At 45.1% G+C, this 19,149-nt stretch overlaps 1 protein-coding gene across 2 annotated transcripts in view; it reads right to left on the bottom strand.

The window, feature by feature from the left end:
• Positions 1–19,149, bottom strand: part of GRHL3 (grainyhead like transcription factor 3) — a 48,090-nt gene that overhangs the window by 21,910 nt on the left and 7,031 nt on the right. For both annotated transcript variants that reach the window (XM_081869063.1, XM_081869064.1), the window contains exons 2-9: positions 9,435–9,621; positions 7,949–8,010; positions 6,372–6,708; positions 4,664–4,743; positions 3,784–3,937; positions 3,013–3,124; positions 2,372–2,466; positions 195–353 (exon numbers count right to left, since the gene is read on the bottom strand). In XM_081869063.1, the coding sequence (XP_081725189.1) occupies positions 195–353; positions 2,372–2,466; positions 3,013–3,124; positions 3,784–3,937; positions 4,664–4,743; positions 6,372–6,708; positions 7,949–8,010; positions 9,435–9,621 (1,186 nt within the window). The remainder of the gene's footprint in view (positions 1–194; positions 354–2,371; positions 2,467–3,012; positions 3,125–3,783; positions 3,938–4,663; positions 4,744–6,371; positions 6,709–7,948; positions 8,011–9,434; positions 9,622–19,149) is intronic.

The raw sequence follows: 19,149 nt of genomic DNA, 5'->3' as shown, positions 1-19,149 counted from the left end.
TCATCCCTGGTTAACAGGACCAGTGGTCAGGGATGATGGGAATTGTAGTCCCAAAAATATCTGGAGGGCTGAGTTTGGGGATGCCTGCCCTAGTTTAATTCTCTGACCCCTTATTCTCATCACTCTCATCACTCATCACATGTCTTTTGGAAGTCCTTCGCATCATGACCTCTTTCCCAAAGGCTTCACTCTACCTTATCACAGAATATTTTGATCTGGCAGACAGCTCGGTGAATAAGCCGGTTCGTCCCAGTACTGTAGTCATAAGTGTCTATCTGGAGGTTCAAAGGGACTCCCTTGACGCCTTTCTGGGAGGAGAAATCTGTGCTCAAGCAGTTCACGCCGATAAACACCTGCAGGAAGAATGGACAGAGTCAGGATGCAGTGGCAGTCAAAGCACTGCTCTGAAAGATACAGCAAAATCCAAGAAGTTTGTAGCTCAATGGTTGGACATCTGCTTTGCATGCAGAAGGCACCTGATTCAACCCCTGCCCATCTCCAAGAAGGGATGGTAGGATGCAACCCTGGGGTGCTGCTGCTGACGATTTTCTGGTCCAAATTTAAGCACAGCTAAACCTTGCAAATAGAAAATAATGAGCCTGGCTCCATTATTTAGAGGCTGGTAGATTCAGAGACAGGTGGCAGATGCAGGAAAAGGCCTTCAACAGCAACTCCCATGTGTTTTATGTCTCTGAAGCCTCAGCCTTCAACAACCCCCTGGACAGAAAGGGGAACAAGGTTTCTGGTAAGTTATATCTAACCTAAGTGCCCCAGATGACTATCACATGCTTGGAATATTTCCATGGAGGGAAAGTGAAGCGGAAGAAGATGCTTTGAAGATGGCTTATAACCTCTCAGTTTTTAGGTTTTTGTTTCTTTTAAGACCATGGCTACCTTTAGGCTAAAAAGAAAGGTGACCCAATGAAATTTCAGAGCAAAAAAACCTACCAACTGATCAGGTTTCAGAGTCACTAAACAGCAGGATTACTATGCATGTCTACTCAGAAGCCCTATTAAATTCAGGATATCCTATGACTGCAATTCTATGCCCACTTACTTGGGAGTAAGCCACATTTAACTCAGTGGAATTTACTTTGGAGTAGAGTACACTCTGCAAATTCATCTAGCCTTTTTCATTTACACCTCTTGCACAATCTGTCCTGCGCATGATAACTCTGTTGCGAGCCAGCACTACCTGTGACCTACCAAGCTAAACAGAGTCCACCTCCTGGTTTTGCTGTTTTCCTGGGATTGCAAACCCAAGATTGGTTTGCACCAACAGACCACGGTTCATGTCTGTTGTGGGTATGTTGAGGCCTTATTCCCTATTGCAACATAAAGCTACCTTGAATATCTGGTCTGGGTTTATGGGAAAGTACAACTTGCAGAGCCTTATTAATCTGCAGGCTGATAAATGACAGTTTATAGTCTCAGAGTTGTGGCAGGAAACTTCCCCCCTATAACCCAGCTAACAGTTTAGTGTCAGCTGCTGGTGTAGTGCTTAAAAGAACTACGAACATAGCAGGACATGTAACTGGTTTAAATCTCAGTTCGGGCAGGAACTCTTATGAAAGCTTTAGACAAGCCAAATCCCTCCAGACATCCCTTTTATTGTGGGTTCATAATGGTTTGTGCTCATGTTGATATTGCAGTGGTTATCTCCAATCGAGCTTTCAGTATTATTTGCACATGCAAAAGATTTGGGGCGGACATACTGCTTTGTTTCTGATCAGCGCATGTCCTGTAGTTTATTGCTGAAATCCTGCAACTTTTCATACCATGAATGTTCTGGTTCATTTTTGTCCCACTTTTGTAGTGTTACAGCCCCTTGGGGAAGCAACACATAACAAAGCGAAGCTGGACAAATCCACCACTGATGCACTACTGTTGTGTCAAGGCAGAACACGCTGCAGAAGATACCAGCAATAAAACACTAGTCTGGAGGGGCCCCCGGTTTCACCTTTGAAGACAAATAGAGTGTCGTCCCCCCGCGAAAGTGAGCTGAAGGTAGCACAACAGAGGGACCCCTGCTTATTGTGTGCAGACCTGTCTCAGCTCAGTGTCTGTTCACAGGTTTCCGTAGCACTTCAAACCCTGCAATGCCTGTTTGACTGGAGCTGATAGCAGAACAAACCATAAAAGACACAAGGGTACAAACTGAAGTCTCCATGTGTGCAGAGGAGTTAGCAAACCTAGCTGAAAGGGCGCTGATGAAAAGTGACTGTGAGTTCAAAGCACAGATTAATGTTGGAATGCCAAAGCAGGAATGGGGAACATGTGGCCCTCCAGATGTGGCTAAACTACAGGTATGAAATGGAGGTAGTTTTGCGGTACAGGGGGGACCATGTGATTTGCACAGGCCTGATCATACCTTTGCTTCTTCAGCAATGTTCCAGACGAAGGACAAGGCGTTGTAAGCCACCTCCTCAATATGCTGCACAGTATTGAAATTCTCTTTACAGTCAGCTGGAAGGCATGAAACATGCAGTTACTCTTCAATTGCCCAATTATAAATTTTGAATTAAGTAACAACCATACTCTTAAAGAGGTGTGAGATGCCCCACCCTTCAAGGCTACCGGAAACCACTCCTAAACTCCTTCTGGATTCTAAGGTGAAGATCCAGATCTATAGGTGGAGGCCAGGGCCAGGAAGATAATTGCTGATTTTTCCTTCTGGTGGCAGACCCCTGTGTCTCATGCAACTTTCCAGAGCTTTCAAGGGATGCAGAAGTCTGGTATTAAAACTGGGTATTCATGATTTTCTATGTACACACACAAGGCCACCCCCCTTTATCCTAGGAATCTTTATGATGAAAACCCTGTAAACACTGGGTGGGGTAGAAATAATAAATTATTATTCTTATAAATCAGAGCAGTGACCAGTTCAATTTAATACCCTAAGTGCTAATAAGGACTGCATTCACTTGGAAATAAAAGAGGGAGGGCTTTTTTCACTGTATCTGTTTCCTTTCCCTCCTAGACAAGAAATCCGAAAGCATCTCTATTCCTTACCGACATCGATGACTCTCTGTTTAGCTGTAGGTTGACGTGAATGCCAGTGCTTCCAGAACTTGAGCTGCTCCACTGGAATTTTTTCATTGTCAAAAACCACCATCACAACACTCTGGGAGAAAGGGGAAAAGCCAATTGGATCACTGTTCAATATATAATAGTATATATAGTATTAACTTTTGTATTCATTTGCAAAATCAAATCCAGCTTGGGGAAACACTTTAGTACAGGAGTTCCAGCCCATGGGCTGGTATGCATCCCCTCCCACACAGTGGGGAGCAGCTGAAAGGGAAAAGGGCTTTGCTGTTGTGTAATGTATGCAACTGCCACTCCTTTCCTTTTCAGGACCTATAGCAGGAAAAACCAAAGCAAAATGTCCAAGCAAAGAGAAAGCTCGGTGTACCTTGGAAATATGGAAACGGCACCCATGCATTTTGCAACTGCATGACTGCAATTGTCAGGATGCAACTGCATTTTGACGTTTGAGGTTTTGAATAACTGTCAGGAAAGGTTTGCAGTTCGTCTGTGCATCAATATTATTCACATTCTTGTGCGGGGTTTAGTGAGTTCCACTTGGGTAATGCAGCCCTCAGCACTTCCCTGACCTCTGATTTAAAGCATATGCTATAATTTCTGAAACCTCCATAGCGATTGGCTGTAATATCTCTGGCTTCTGAAAACGGGGGGGGGGGGGGCAACCATCTCCATAACCAATGTTTCAGCTGTTCCACATCATATATTGCTGGGAACTTTCCTTGGCACATCACTTACCTTCACTTTATTAGAGGACAGGTGTAAACATTTCGCTTCTGCCACTGTCCGCAGCGTGACTGGGTAGAACTGTCCTTTGTTGAGGTAGGCCATGGGTGAGTCACCCGATTTGATGTGAATAGCTTTAGGGGATCCCAACATATATTCAAAGTCACTTAAATGGAGCAATTAAAAAAGAGGGAGAGGGAGAAGGCAGAGATTAAATAAACCACTTATACTATTTTACTCTGCAAGACACACCAAAACACAGACAAAGAAGCCAGTGGGGGCTGGGGACCATTGGAACTGGTAAGGGCAGAAGGCAGAGAGGCCAACAGGAAGTGGAGCCAGGACCCATGGCAGGGTGATCCAACTAATTCTCTTTTCCGCCCCATCTTCCTCCCTGGTGAGTTTTGCAAGGGCAACACTGAGACTGAGGAGGAGGAGGAAGACACAGGGGGTTGGACTAGATGACCCTCAGAAGTCCCTTCCAACTCTGCAACTCTATGATTCTATGAGTCCCTGGACAGGGTGCAAATAAAAAGGTGGGCAGGTGGGACAGTGCCTTATTCACCCGAATGGTGAATTGACAGAAGTATCTGAAGGCCAAACTAGGTGTCTGGCAGGATAGTCCTATGTATTTATTCATGTGTTTGTCCTGTTATATATAAAGCAGATGACTGGAGGGGGTCCGTTTTAAAAATAAAATAAAATAAAATAAAATGGAACACACGGATTAAGCAAGCAACGTTATTCTCCCTTCTCACCAGCGACAGTGCCCAACAGGTGTGTGTATGAGACAGAACAACCCTCTCATTAAACTTCCACCTTGATTTACTAGGAACATTTCTTCAGCGAAACACATTTCGATCATATTATTTGAGAAAGCCTTTGCTGTTACCTCTTGGCATCATTGGCGGAATAACTCTCTGAACACGGTGCATCTGTCTGGGACTTCAGGATATCATTGAAGATCAATGACTGCAGGGAGAGACAAAATCAGGACAGCTGTATATAGATTATTTTGTATTCCAGTTCACCCAAGGAAATAAAAACACCTCAAAAGCCCATCCAGGTCCATTTGGAAACAAGGCAAAACATTTTTTCTGAATTTTTAAAAAACTGGCGTATGCCTCACCAACATTTTTATCCACATGTAATAATTCAGCAGGTGGAGGTTTTCTAAAAGTCCTAGGAAAAAGCTTCATCTGCTGCTGAACTGTGCCAGGCTGCTGTCAAAAAGCAGGGCTAATAAATAATTATAATAATAAACAAGTTAGCATGCCCTGCTGGAATCCATCCCCTACTCCTAATCCACTGAGCCTACTAAAGGCTACAGGATCAGGCCCTCAATAGGAGAGAGGGAATTCAAGAATCCAGCTCTTCGGTGGTATTTTTTTCAACTAGCCTTGCAAGGAAATTCTAGGGGTTTGACGGAAGTGGAGAAGGATCATTATATAAAGCAGAGCCTTCCCCAGCCTGGTGCCTTCCAGATATTTTGGACTATAGCTCACATCGGTCCCAGCCAGAAGAGCCAACAGTCAGGGGCTATAGGTACTGTACCTAGAATGACCCATAGCCTTCTCGGATCCCTCATTTCTCACCTCGGGGAAGGTTGATGCTTTGCCAAATGAATGCATTATGAACCACATCCCAAACCACTTCCTGATCAGGTAAGGCATTAACAGGAAGCTACAATGCACTTCCTCTTCCTACTTTAGATGTGAAGCAAAACATCTGAGCCATAGGAGCTGACATGTGTGGAAGGGGACATAGCAAGTGGCTTCATTCGCACGCGCACACATACACTTCTCCCCAGAAGCCCCCCTTGAAAGAGACTCTTTCAACTCTACAACTTTAAATGGCAGATCCCTTTTTACCCACCCTTAGCCAACTTTTCAACAATATTGTCAATATATTTGTGGTACATTTAAAGCACTCTTTTACCACTTTAGGAGTTATGGCTTCCATGAAGAATCTGAAGCTTAAGGGTGCTGGGAATTATAGTTATGCGAGGAGTCTCCTCACAACTCTCAGCACCCTTTGACAAACTATAGCTCCCAGGATTCTTTGAGGCGGGGAGCCATGACTATTAAAGTGGTATAATATTGCATTAAATGTATGGTGTAGTTGGAGTGTTCATTAGTGGCAGATGGAGACAATGGGAGAGACAGTGGTTGTTCGGGATGGACATGGCTTAAGTCTTCCTCTTCTCCTTTCATCTACCATTTGCTTTGCATATGTCCAGTGGATTGGTCAGCCCTGATGTAGCAGCAGGGAGGGAGGTGCAAATTCGGCAATAAGCTACAGAAAACCGACAACATGGCTAGCCTGCGTACAGGCAGAGAAGATTATTTCAGGAAGCAGAAGGGCTGATGGAGGGAATGTTAAGAAGCGCTTCCAACAAAACAAGTCACTTCATCCTGTTGAATCTCAATGACGGCTAACTTGGCACATAAGGGACACTCCCTCTGCTCGCTTAATTAGTGCAATTTGTGCTGCTCCCATTTATACCATACATGTCACATCCTGCCCAGAGATGGGCAGAACCACAGAGTTTTGTTCTAGAAACGTTTTGGCAAGCCCAGATGTCTGGGCACAGTGCTGACCTCCTGAGGGTCTTCTTTGAATGTGCTGTCCGGTTGCCACCTCTGTTGCGGCGGAGCCACGTGAATCGCGTCAAAGAGGGAATTGAGCGAGCTGTTGTCATACACATCCCCCGAGGTTAGCATATAGTTCTCGGGACTGGCTTCCAGCTTGCTGGTGCCCGGGGGCAAGGCAGGCGGCTTGTGAGGAGAGGGGATGCCCTCCATCCCTAAGCCATTCTTCTTGGGCACATCGAGATAGTCTTGGTTCATGGAAACATTTTCGGCCAGGAGCTTCATGATGTGAGTGGAGTTTTCAAAGCAGGAAATCTCGGGTTCGTACTCCATCCCGTGGCAGTGCCTAGAGGCGGAGGAGGAGCGAGACAAAAGAATACTTAGCAATGCAAGACCATTTGGTCACTCATCTGCACCTGAGGCACAAGGAAAGAACACAGGCAGCTATTTGGGCAAGGGAGGTTCATCATTCCCAAGCAAGGAAAAGAGTTAAATCTAACCGCTCCCCACCCAGTCCTTGTGGGACTGGGCAGTGCCCACGCTTCATGATGACCCCGCTGCAACGGTTCAGAAATAGGCATGTAAAAACACATAGCTCAGGGGTACACAGAGTCCAGGAATTGAGGGACTAAACTGGAAGATGCCAACCGACTGTTAACTTATTTCAGGGAGGGTTATCTGAAAAGCACGGAAGCCAAGGAGGATGAAAGGGAGTACATTGCTCGATTTGGAAGCAGTTGAAACAAAAGCAGGCTTATCACCTTCATGTTCAGTGCAGAAAAAGGCCACGGTGAGCCTCTCTCTCCTAGTTCTCTCTGTCCTTTGCTACCTCTGCCATGGGGGACATGGGTGAAGTTCAATCCCCCCCCCTCAGGCTAGAATAAAGGGGATTTGAGAAGAGGGAGGGAGGGGGTCCTACTGAACCATATTCTGGAGCCCCACACTTCTTGAACCAGTGCTCCAGGGTCTGTTGCGTCAGCTCCATTTAAAAGTGCTGCTGGCAGCCTGGGTTCAGAATACCCATGGCCACCTTCAACACTGACCTATCACAGACCTGTAAGACCAACCAGGAACAGTCTCTTGAATCACAACATCTATGCACCACGATCAGATCTTTGAAGGCTGTCCAGAGAGGCATTCTTAGTTCCTGTCCCCCAGCTATGGAATTCACTCCCCCTTAAGACATGCCAAAGTCAGGGCCTTGATGTCTTCCAGAAGCAGTATACCATTTCAAAAACATTCAGAGGGACTTTGGGTGGGTAGCAGAGGCATGCGGAGGCTGAGTCTTTGGCTTCGTGCATGCAACCATTTTAAAGCACCCCAAAGAATTCTGGGAACTATATTTGTTAAGATTGCTGGGAATTATAGCTCGGTGAGGGCGAACTACAGTTCCCAGGATTCTTGAAATGAGGGGGTGTGCTTTAAAGGTATAGTAACTTGGGCTCTGGATCTCTTGCCCCTCCCCCCATTTTTAATGTTTTTAACCCTTTGCTGGGCCAGTATTTGAAAGATAGTTAGTCACGAGCCAAGCTGACTCCCTGCACTTGCATACTCTGGAGGTCTCCCAGGGCAGGATTCTCTCTCACCTCTTCCCAAGTTCGTTGCGCCCCGTTGTCCCAGATGGAAGGATCCTCTTCTCCTTTGGAACCTGTCAAGTTAACAAAAACCAGAAATGTTCCCTGAATAACAGGTAGGGAGAGAGACGCTTCTGGGTTAGCTACTGTCAAAATAGGTTAACTATGCTTTAATTTCCCCATTTCCTTAGTGTCAGTACGTCCCCTCCCCCATGGTCCAGGGCGACTGTTTTATATATCTTTATATTGTGAAATTGCTCTGAGATGCTTCATAGAAAGCAGTTCTTAAATGAATTAATTAAATTAAATAATAATAATAATAATAATAATAATAATAATAATAATAATAATAATAATCTCCTGCCTCTCACATCCATGCCAGGAAAAGCATCCTTTCTCAATGAACAACAAATGTGTTGCCAACACATAATTATTAGTGATTCTGTTGCAGAGCAAATCTGTTTGATCAGACAAGATGTCTGCTTATTCTGTGTGGACACAGAAGTGTGGAATGGGATTCCTTCCTTCTGTGAGACTCAGGCATCTGAGAGAGCATATCAACACTGTTTTAACAGTCATCCCCTCTTCTCAGGGAACCCTGGGAATTGCAATTTTGCATTTATTTATGCAACTTTTGCACAGCTTTTCACCCCAAGTGTGGTCCTATGAGCTTTTCCTGTTGTCCTGGGGGCTTTTCACCACAGAAGTGGTGCCGTAGTTCTGCAAGGTTTTGTTTACCCCTCACAGAATTAAAACTTCTGGCACCCTAAACACATTGCAGTTCCAAGATTTTTATAAACGTTCGGAAAAACTTTGATAGTAAGAGCTGTTTGGCAGTGGAACAGACTCCCACGAGAGGTGGTAGAGTCTCCTTCCTTGCAGGTTTTTAAGCAGAGGTTGGATAGCCATCTATCATGGATGCTTTAGCTGAGATTCCTGCATTGCAGAGGGTTGGACTAGATGGACTAAATTCTATTACTCTAAGTCATGTGCTTTACAGGTATAGTGTGGCTGTGACCCAAACAGAGTGATTATAGACAGCTAACATTGCCACCTGATCTGTGGTGAAGTTCTTGTTACTGCTTGGTGGGGCGTGGTAAGGACCACAAAGTTATCACAAGAATACTCAACCTGAAGGAACCTGGTCATGTTTACAGGCCTTTTCCCTGTGAAGAACTTAAAGGGGCACAATAAACCAGCCTTCCTCCAAGCTGGTGCCTTTCAGATGTTTTGTACTTCAATTGCTAATGGGGATAGCTCAGTAGCTTAGAGTGTGGTTCTGACAACGGCAATGTTGCAGGTTCGATCCCCATATAGGAAAGCGGCATATTTCTGCATTGCAAGGGGTTGGACTAGATGATCCTCAGGGTTCCCTTCCAGTTCTGCAATTCTATGATTCTATACCAGCCCCAGCCATCACATGGTTAGGTGTGGGTGGGGGAAGACGGCAGGAAATGTCATTTTCGGGGCCTTGAGTCACGCTGGCCGCTTTTCATACCATGTAATAGTCATAGAGGAGACTCAGGGCAGCCACGCTGTCGTCATCTCCATTAACCCTCATCATAGCCTTGGTGGCTGCTGTCAGAGGGTTCTCCAGGTAGCTCTTCCATGCCTCGTCTTCATTCGCGTAGGGGTATTTCTGGAAGCCTACCCCGTCATTCTTCAGAAAGCGCACAGACCTAAAACTGGGTGGGAAGACAAAGCAGATGGTTTATTTCTAGCATGTTTCCTGGGGAAGCTAAAAAAGGGTGCAATTTCATATTTTCCTCTCCTTTTGCAAAACATTTGCACGTGCTGGGGGTGAGAGACAAAAACCTGATTGTATCAGTGAAAGGAGGAAACTTCTTATCCCTGTTTTTTGTCTTTCTTCCCAGCCAAAGATTATGGTAATTTGTTGTGTTGTCATCATTTTATTTTATAATTCTGAGCTGCCCTAATTGAGTTTAAATTGGACGGAAAGGCGGGTTCCTTGTTTTTTTACTATAAACAGGTAAACCCATGATTACTCCTACTTCATATTTTTCATAGAGTCCAGCCCTAGCTCCGGAGCCAAGCCCTGAATCAATTAGCATGTTTCTGCCCTATCTTTCACAACAACAAAAAATGTAAGCAATTTGAAACAAAACAGAACAATAACAATAATTAAAAAAAGAGTAGGCCAACAATAAAACCATCTGCAACAGGAGGAGCAGCAACAAGACCAGCAATACTATATCGTTCACTAAAAACCAGGGGAAATCAAGGAAGAAATCTGAATTTGCCCAGAAACAATTGGAAGCCAGTCATGGCAACGTCCCAGTAGATTATGCCCTTCGAGGATTATTTTGTGAATTGAGAGTGTTTTTAAAAAGAAAAGCAAACAGTGTGGGAGGGTACAGTGTAATTATTTTTTAAAAATAGAAAATTATAAAAGTCAGTGTTCCACTGGGTTTTCATCCCAGATCTGTCTCTCTGTGCATCTACACCACCCATTTAAAGCACCTGGCTCCCCCCACCCCACAAAGAATTGTGGCAACTCTAGTTTGTTATGGGTGCTGGGAATTGTAGCTCAGTTCCCGGGATTTATGGAAGGAAATAATGTGTTTTAAGTGTATGGTGTGGATGGGAAACAGCAGCCTACTGTACCAAGATCACATTTACATTTGTTGCTCCACCCACTTTGCCTCTGGCTCCACCCACCACTGATATGTGGCCCTTGGGATGGTTGCTCAGAAAGGAATGTGGCCCTCAGGCTAAGAAAGGTTTCCCACGCCTGCTCCAACGCTTCCTGTTCAGGCTGAGATTTTACTTGGGCAATGGTAGGTTTTGGTTGACGCTTGGCTTGTCCTCTGGTCCTGTCCCCTAGTTTCTGGTTCCCACTCAATAACCTATGGCTCAGCTCTGACAATCTCTCTCCCTCTCAGGCTTATTTGCATCCTCTATATTTGCATTGGAGTTATGATTACATAGATTGCGCAGCATGACGTTTTCAGGATTAATCATATTAACTATGAACAAAACCCTGGAACAGCTCCTCAGGAATATTATGAAATACAGGGAAGGGGGAGGGGGATTAATGAGAACAGAGTAACCCAACACATCTGGGCTTGTTACCCTTTTGACTTTAGTTGCCTAAATGTTCTGCTGATATTTCGGTTTCTGGGATTTACATCCCACCCCAAAGGCATGGGATGGGACCAAGGCAACTCCAAAATCAGAAGGTATTAAGTAAAGACACATCTCTGAACAACAATCATGCTTAGACTTTGAAATCTGTCCAAGAAGATGAAATGCGCTAGCTGTCTCTTTGCGAACAGAAAGACTGCACAGAAATGTTTTAACATACAAATGAAATTCAGTTCCCTGTGGAACAGCTGATGAAGGGCTAACCAAGTGTGAGGAGAAACCCAGCATCAAAGCTGTGAACACACATTTTATTCTGGAATCAATGGAAGCTTGAGTACTTGTCCCCCCCCCCCATAGTCCACACACAGTCTAGATCTATTGCATATTTTTTGCCCCTAACAAACTGGTTTTATTCTGAAAATAAATGCTCATTCCAATTATTCTGCAGCGTGTCCATTTGAAAATAGAAGTCAGCAGTCCCAGGAATGGGGTGTACGCACACCTGCCCAATAATGTTGTAGCTAGATGTATAGTCAGGGGTTGCCATCTCACTTCCTGTGGCTGGTGCCATGGGGCCCATGAAGACTTTTACTGGTGCCTCCAGCAGGTTCCCTGGACTCTGAGTTGTCTTTCTTTCTTTTTTTAAGCCTCTAGCGCTCCCAAAAAGTAAGTTATGGAATGTGTTTTTGGGAGCGCGTAAGCAGCCCAAATGTAAAGGAGGACCCCTTGTAATATCTGTGTAGGAGAGAGGTGCAGTGTGTCAGGCAGCAATGGCAGGAAATAGAGGTCTCCTAACAACTCCCAGCACCCTTAGCAAACTACAATCCCCCGTGTTCTTTGGGGAAAGCCACTACTTTAAAGGGTCTAGTAGTGAATAGAGTGTTGTGTTTGGGAGACCCAGATTCAAACCTCTACATAGCCACAGATCTTGAGGCTCTCACATTTACCTCACCTCCTGCCCCTGATAAACATGGGGAAGAGAACCTCCTCCTTGGAGCTTTTCTTTTCAGAGGAGCTAATGGGGAAGAGGACAATCAGAACAAATAAAGAGCTCCGTTGCCAGAGGGGACAGAGCCAAATAAATCCTTGCTAAGCCCCACCCTTGGGCACTAGCGCACTTTTCAGAGGCACCATTGCCTCAGGGGCAGAAGTTTTTCTCAGATCATTGTTGACTCCACAGTCCCAGATTCAAACAGCAACTATTACTTACTGGCTAATAACAGTCTTGAACAGTGGACGGGCATTTTAAGGCAAGTCTAGTTTGATGCCACTGGCTGGGATGAGTCACCCACCAGCCCAGGAGCCACCTTTTTGTGAGAGTTTGCAAAACCCTAAGATCTGGGCTACGTCTGCAAAGGAAAGAGCTTCTATACGTGGGGAGATTTATTTTCCCGCTAGTTCAAGGCATATTTCCCCTCCAAGGAGCTCATCCAATTCCTTCCTTCTCTTTTCTATGAGTTGTCTCCAGTATTTGCCCTACTTAGAGTAGAGCCATTGAAATTAATGTACATGACCAAGACCCCATTTGTGCTTTATATTTAAAGCAGTATCACGCCGTCTGAAGGCAATCCTATATAGGGAAGGTTTTTAAAAAATGTTTAATGTTTTATTATGTTTTAATATATGTTGGAATCTGCCCAGAATGGCTGGGGCAACCCAGTAAGATGTGTGGCGTATAATTAGTAAAATTATCAATATAGAATGGGATGTCCCTATTTTCATTGGAGAAATGTTGGAGGGTGTGCTCTCAGCACCATTCACAAGCGACAACCAGGATTCTTTGGGGGAAGCCATGACTTTTTAAAGTGCTGTTATGCTGCTTTAAGTGTGTAAGTGCCGATGTGGTCCAATGTAGGTCCATAAATTTCAGCAGGTTTATTCTGAGTGGAACTTACTTGGATACAATGCAATGAATTTACCTCATGGGGGAAAAGAGAGCCAGTTGGAATGCTTACAGCCACAGTGGCCCTCAGGAATCACTAAGGCCTAAATGTGGCCTTCTTGGAATAGGGATACTCTCACTGCTTGCTTAGCTTATCAGTTCATCACCTTGCTGGCAAAGGCCCTATGGCCTTTCATAAAGCCTGACAACCAACTTGCTAGGGTTGGGGTGGGAATGCCAGTGGTTCAGCCAGAATCAGGAGTGGAGAAGCTCTGGCTTGCCAGACCTTGGATGGATTTAAGTTCCCCTCATCTCTGACTACTGGCCATGCTGTCTGGGACTGATGGGAACTGGTCCAGCAACATGTGGAGGGCCAGATTGTTAATGCCATCCCTGCACAGGCAGAGATCTAGTAAGAAAACAGCCCGCCTGCCCCACCTACGCTATGCATGATGGATATAGCCTGGCCATTAGAACTGCCAAACAGCTGTAGAGTATGCAACAACAGGAAGTACTAGGAGGCAACAAGTTCGAAGAGCCCCAGGCCAAAGAAACCCAGGTGGCTCAAGCAACCAAGTCATCACAGGCAACAGAAAACTATCTCTGTGGTTATCAGCCAGCATCATCTAACTATTTCTGAGCGTCTAATCAACAAGGACCACTAAGCACTGTCAAGTGACTGGGAAAAACAGCAGCAGCAGTTGCAGCCTGGGATGATCCTATGCCTTCCAGAGCAGCTCTGCCTGCAAAAAGTTTTATTTACAACTTGGAGGTGACAATGATCACTAGAGTTTATCTGCATGTGAAGCTGTTGTTTAAAAGCAGAAGAGCAGAGGCCTGTAAGAAAAGAAGAGAAGTTGGGGCGACTATAGGGCCACAGCAGGCATGTTGATGTGCATACTCAGCAATGTGTTTAGAAAAAAATCTATTTGCTTTTATGCTTTCACTATGGCAGCAAAAATGTAATGTTGGACTAGGTGGCCCTTGGGGTCCCCTTCTATTATTCTTTCCAGAATTTTGCTTCCCCTTTCCCTAAGTATGGCTATCAGAAGAAAGGAGGAGGGAAATCCAAGCCGAAGTGCCTAAGAGCAAAAGCTTATGTCCCCCCATTCTTGAGCAAAGAAATCTGCCCCTTCCCCACCAGCCTCTCCCAACGGGACATGATGGCACTAATGCTCATCAGTTTCACCCACTGCATTAAAACACCAACAGGTGGTTTTTTTTCATGCATTTTTTTAAGTGGAAGTTTCGTTGTCTTTAAATTTTCTCACGCAGCCCTCCCTCCCCTTCAGTGCCGCCCCACTGTCTCCAAGGAGCACACGTTAGGATGACTCAGGTTTCACCACCATCAACTCTGCTTAATCCTGTTCAGACAAGAACCTTCAGCCAGACTGAATCCAAAATATTCACATGAAAAGGAGTAAGGGGGAGGGCAGAGAATCAGCAGCAGGGCTATTCAGCCCAGGGATGGGCTCTCTCCAAGCCTTGCCTGGACTTCCCTTCTCCTTTATTTATTTTTTAATTAGGCTCCCCACGGTCTGCCGCTGTATCTTAAGCTGACAAAGCAATGCATGCATGCTCAGCATCTCCCCACAGTTACAGCATGAACTAATGTGCATAAGCAATTTGCTACCAGCTACGACATATTCTCAGGAGCGTAGAACCATTGAACTTTTGGGGGTAGGTGCGCACAAGGGTAGACACAGGATCAGGACACACGCACAGGATCAGAGGAGACATGTGTAGGTTTGCAAGTGCCTTGCCGATGCAGCGATGTGGTTCAGCAATTTAAGCTGTGTACAGATTGCCATTTTTACTCCAGCTCCGGTGCATCCTCACCACTGGTGTTTCAAGCAGAGAACACATGGCGTTGCCACAATCCATAGATATCCTGTAGTTTATTGGGGAAATACTGCCTTCCCTCAAACCAGCTTCCATCCAATTTGAGAACAGCAGCTGAAGTTCAGCTTCAGGTGTGTACATTCCAGCCCATGCCCATGGCCCAGCGGGCAGCTTCATTGAACATGAGTTCAGCGCAGGAAATCGAGCAATGTGCATTGGGTGGAGACATGCCCTTCTCTGGTGTGAGAAAGCGACTTGAAAGGCAGCGGGGTGAGGAACACTTCACTGTGCAAATCTGTATATACCTTTAGACTCGAGACTTAATGGTCTTACACAGAGTAGAGCAGCTTTTCCTCACTTTCCCTATTTGCCCAGTCAGCTTCCTCCTGATATCCCTCCAGCCCTGCAAAGGCCACCACCATCATCCCTGGTGATGTGACCTTATTGATCAGCTAAGCTGTACTCTAGATTGTTACATTCAGTGTGGGCTGGGCTGGTCCACTAGGGTGAGGGAGGTGCTGTCCCACCAGCAGCCCCTGTCTGCTTGCCCCCGTACTTAACACCAGTCCACTGGGGACTCTGGCTCTACCTCCCAGTCCAAACATTCCCAACAGGTACCAGCTTCCACTGGTTACATTATTCATATTTATGTAGAATATTTATATACTGTACTACCTTTCAGCAAAAGGTTAATACAGAATGAGATGTGCAGGAGTCCCCCCCCCCAACATACACACCTTAAAAAAAGTTCTTCCAAGAGGCCCAGAGTTGCAAACTCTCTGCATTAATTCCAAATATGAATAACAAAACTCTCCACGTCTGTGTGTTGTGGGGCCGAATGATGTAAGTGGGAAGGTACTCTGCGACAGGTTGTGGTTCCCTGCACCCCTGACCCCCGATATAGCACCTCACCCTTTTTTAAATGCCCCCAAATCCTCTCTAAGCAGCGATCCCACCCTCCTACCCCACCCACTCACTTTGCAATATTTGTCATGCTATCCTTGACTTCTCTGTCTGTGGGCAATTCTGTGTGGTTAAACAAACTTTCTTCTTCTTTCTTTTACAAGCTTGTTCTCTTTTGTGTAGCTGTCAGACTAAAAGGGGGAGATTGAAGCGGGTGGGGTCAGGGTGGGAAAACCCACAGTTTTGCAACACAGACAAGGTGGCCCTTTCTCCCTGCTTGGGAAGAAAGCACTGGGCCATCCAAGTTATGGTTAAAAACAAAGCCCACCTCCTTTTAAGAATATCTATCTATCATCTATCTGAGGGAAAGAGCATTAGCTCCCACTCAAACATGCATGGTTAAGAATGGCTGCACTCACACAGAACAGTAAGTCAAGGCTATTGGATTAATAAGGCATACTGTGTTTGCTGACACACTAAGAAGAAGATCGCTCAGCTAGCATCATGTCCACTAAACTCAAGGTTGCAGTTCGTTTCACCATAATGATTCACGAACACCAGGTAGTCTGAAACCATGGTTTGTTGTTGGCTTACAGATCATGGTCTGTGAGGGAGCAACAAACCATGGTTCCAGATTTGGCTTTAGCACTAGGTCATTTCCTTCCTTGTTTGCTTACCCACTCACTCACACCCACTCACTTCCAGGAGTGATCAGGCTGTGTGCACTCTGCTCACATGCCAGCACGTTTTATTAAGCCAAGACAGGGCCGTGGTCCCCTGAGGCCCTTCAGAAGACAGGCAGGGGGTGGTGACCAGGGAAGAGCCTTTGCAGTAATGGGCACCCCATTCATGGACCTTCTTCTCAATAAGGAGGCTTGCCTGGTACTCTTCTGCCCTTTGACACCATATGAAGAGCTTTTAAGCTCAGTGACGTGTGATGGCTAAGCCAAGGCTTGGCAAAGCGAGTGGGTTGTCTGAACCCAGAATCAGGGTCAGTTGTTGCAGACTGTAATTTAGGAGGAGAGAATGTAAGTCATGATTCTGGATCCAGGCAGCACACTAAAGTTGAATGCACATCACACATCTAAAATACAGAAGGAAAGATTTGAAGAAGAATGACCGCCTCTTCCTTTTTTCTTTTTCTTTTTTTGGTGGGTTGTGTACACTCTGCATATGAACACACTCACTGCCATTCCTGAGTTGACTCTAGGGTTACTAGTCCTCAAGGTCTGATAATCTCCAGTTTTCAGCAGGCTTCTCAGAATTTCCAAAGGAAGGCACTCAGCTCCCCTCCCTGCTACCTTTATTAAGCCAAGACGGGGCCATGGTCCCCTGAGGCCCTTCAGAAGACAGGCAGGGGTGGTGACCAGGGAAGGGCCTTTGCAGTGATGGGCACCCCATTCATGGACCTTCTTCTCAATAAGGAGGCTTGCCTGGTACCTGCTACCCAGGTGCCACATTATATGTGGAATCCACTAAGCTGCACTGCATCTAAGCAAACGAGCCATCTCAACTAGGGTCACATCCATAACATGCATTTCAAGCACATGGCTTCCCCCAAAGAATCGTGTGAACTGTAGCTACAACTCCCGGCACCCTTAACAAACTACAGTTCCAAGGATTCTTTGGAGGAAACCGACTTACAGGTCTAGACTGAAATTAAGGCCCAGATCAAAACACTTCAAAACCAGAATCCATTTATCCAACAGCAATTTCATACATGGCAAATATAGGAACATCTGTGGAGGTGCAGGTTCCCCTTTAGTGTTTAGAGCCATAGCTTCTAACCTGTTCTAGACACATGACTCAGAAAGAAGCACCACTTCTCCCTGGTGCTCTTATTTATCACATGCAAGAAGGTCTAGGCAGGGTGGGGCAGTCAAAAATAGAGCTTCCTCTCCCTGCAGCCTGCAGTAAGACTGTCCAGAACCCTACCAGAGCCAGTGTGGTGCAGTGGTTAAGAGCAGTGGACTCGTAATCTGGTGAACCAGGTTCGCTTCCCTGCTCCTCCACATGCAGCTGCTGCGTGACCTTGGGCCAGTCACACTCCTCTGAAGTCTCTCAGCCTCACTCACCTCACAGAGTGTTTGTTGTTGGGGAGGAAGGGAAGGAGAATGTTAGCCGCTTTGAGACTCCTTAGGGTAGCAATAAAGCAGGATATCAAATCTAAACTCCTCTTCTTCTTCTACCACCAAACTCTTTGCAAGTCAGTACAGCTTTTAGGCAAAAGTCCCAAACCTACTTATTGGACAGTAAGGCCCACTGAACACTTCTGAGAAAATCGTTATAAGATTGCACTAAGTGTACAATTTCCAAACTGTGACAACAAGAGAGTCACAGGTGGTTTACATTTATTAGGCGAGTGCCATGGGATGCAATAACTTCTAAAACCAGATTGTGTGACATGATGGCATCACACTTCATGGAGCTCCGGAAAATATTTTTTCTTTTTAATAAAAGCGTTATTAAAAGCCAGCCTTGTACTTGCTTCTCATTGTCTTTTGTGGTTGTTTTATAGTTTACTGGTGGAACATCAAGGCAAACACAATTGTACACTAATTAACACACACACATAGAGAGAATACTAAACAAATGCCTTTAAGAATCTCAATCCGTTTTGAACTCCACACCTTTAGACCTAGAGATAAAACTCTGAATTACAAATCCCAGATATTTAGGTCTGGGTTCTGGGGCACTATGCATACTCAAAGGCAACTCTTCCACATATTCCAGAACTAAGTTACAGGTAAGGCTGCATGACAGACCAAAATTTATTGTTACAGCTGAAATTAATTTTATGGGGGGAACAAATTCGTTTAGCATGCATTTGTTGAAGAAATTTTAATTTTTATCCTATTCTTCAAGGGTTCCCCTGCTTCAAAATTGGATGCTGATAGATTTAGGGATTAAAAAAAAAAAAAAAAACAGAGAAAAGGAGGGGGAATTTACAAGTATATTTCAAAATGTCTGGAACTGAGAAGGTCAGTCCTCGATCCAAAAATGTAGCCAACGTTTTGAAGTTGTGGAAAAGTTCAGTTCTGTAAAACGTTTGCAAGCATTGAACTCTGAACTAGGATACAGATGTTAAAAGCATGGGAACATTCTCAGGATTTAAAAAGGGCGCTCCAACCCTGGTACTGGGGGGAAGCTTTTTTCCAGAAGCCACACCTATGGCTTGGATGAAGTCTTGATCCTTGTAAAACATTGTAAAGCTTTTTATTAGATTTGGCTCTTGGCTTGCTTAAAATTAAGCTTTTAAGGGGCACAAGGTGCCTCACAAACACAAACACTGGTATCGGAAAAAGTATCTCGGTTACCCCATTGCAAAAATTTGATTATTTAGAGATGGGGTGGGCTGGTATCGGTCTTCTGTGACCTACCCACTCACTCTCTTATTTTGTTTGAATCCCCATGATGGGATTTAATTTTACAAAGCAAGGGGTGGTTGCTCCACACTTTGGCTGTGTTCACACCAAACATT

This window comes from Podarcis erhardii (genome assembly GCF_964252035.2).
Source record: "Podarcis erhardii genome assembly, chromosome: 7".
Taxonomy (NCBI): Eukaryota; Metazoa; Chordata; class Lepidosauria; order Squamata; family Lacertidae; genus Podarcis; species Podarcis erhardii.
The sequence above is the reverse complement of the archived record's forward strand: the minus strand, read 5'-3'. Positions and strand labels throughout refer to the sequence as shown.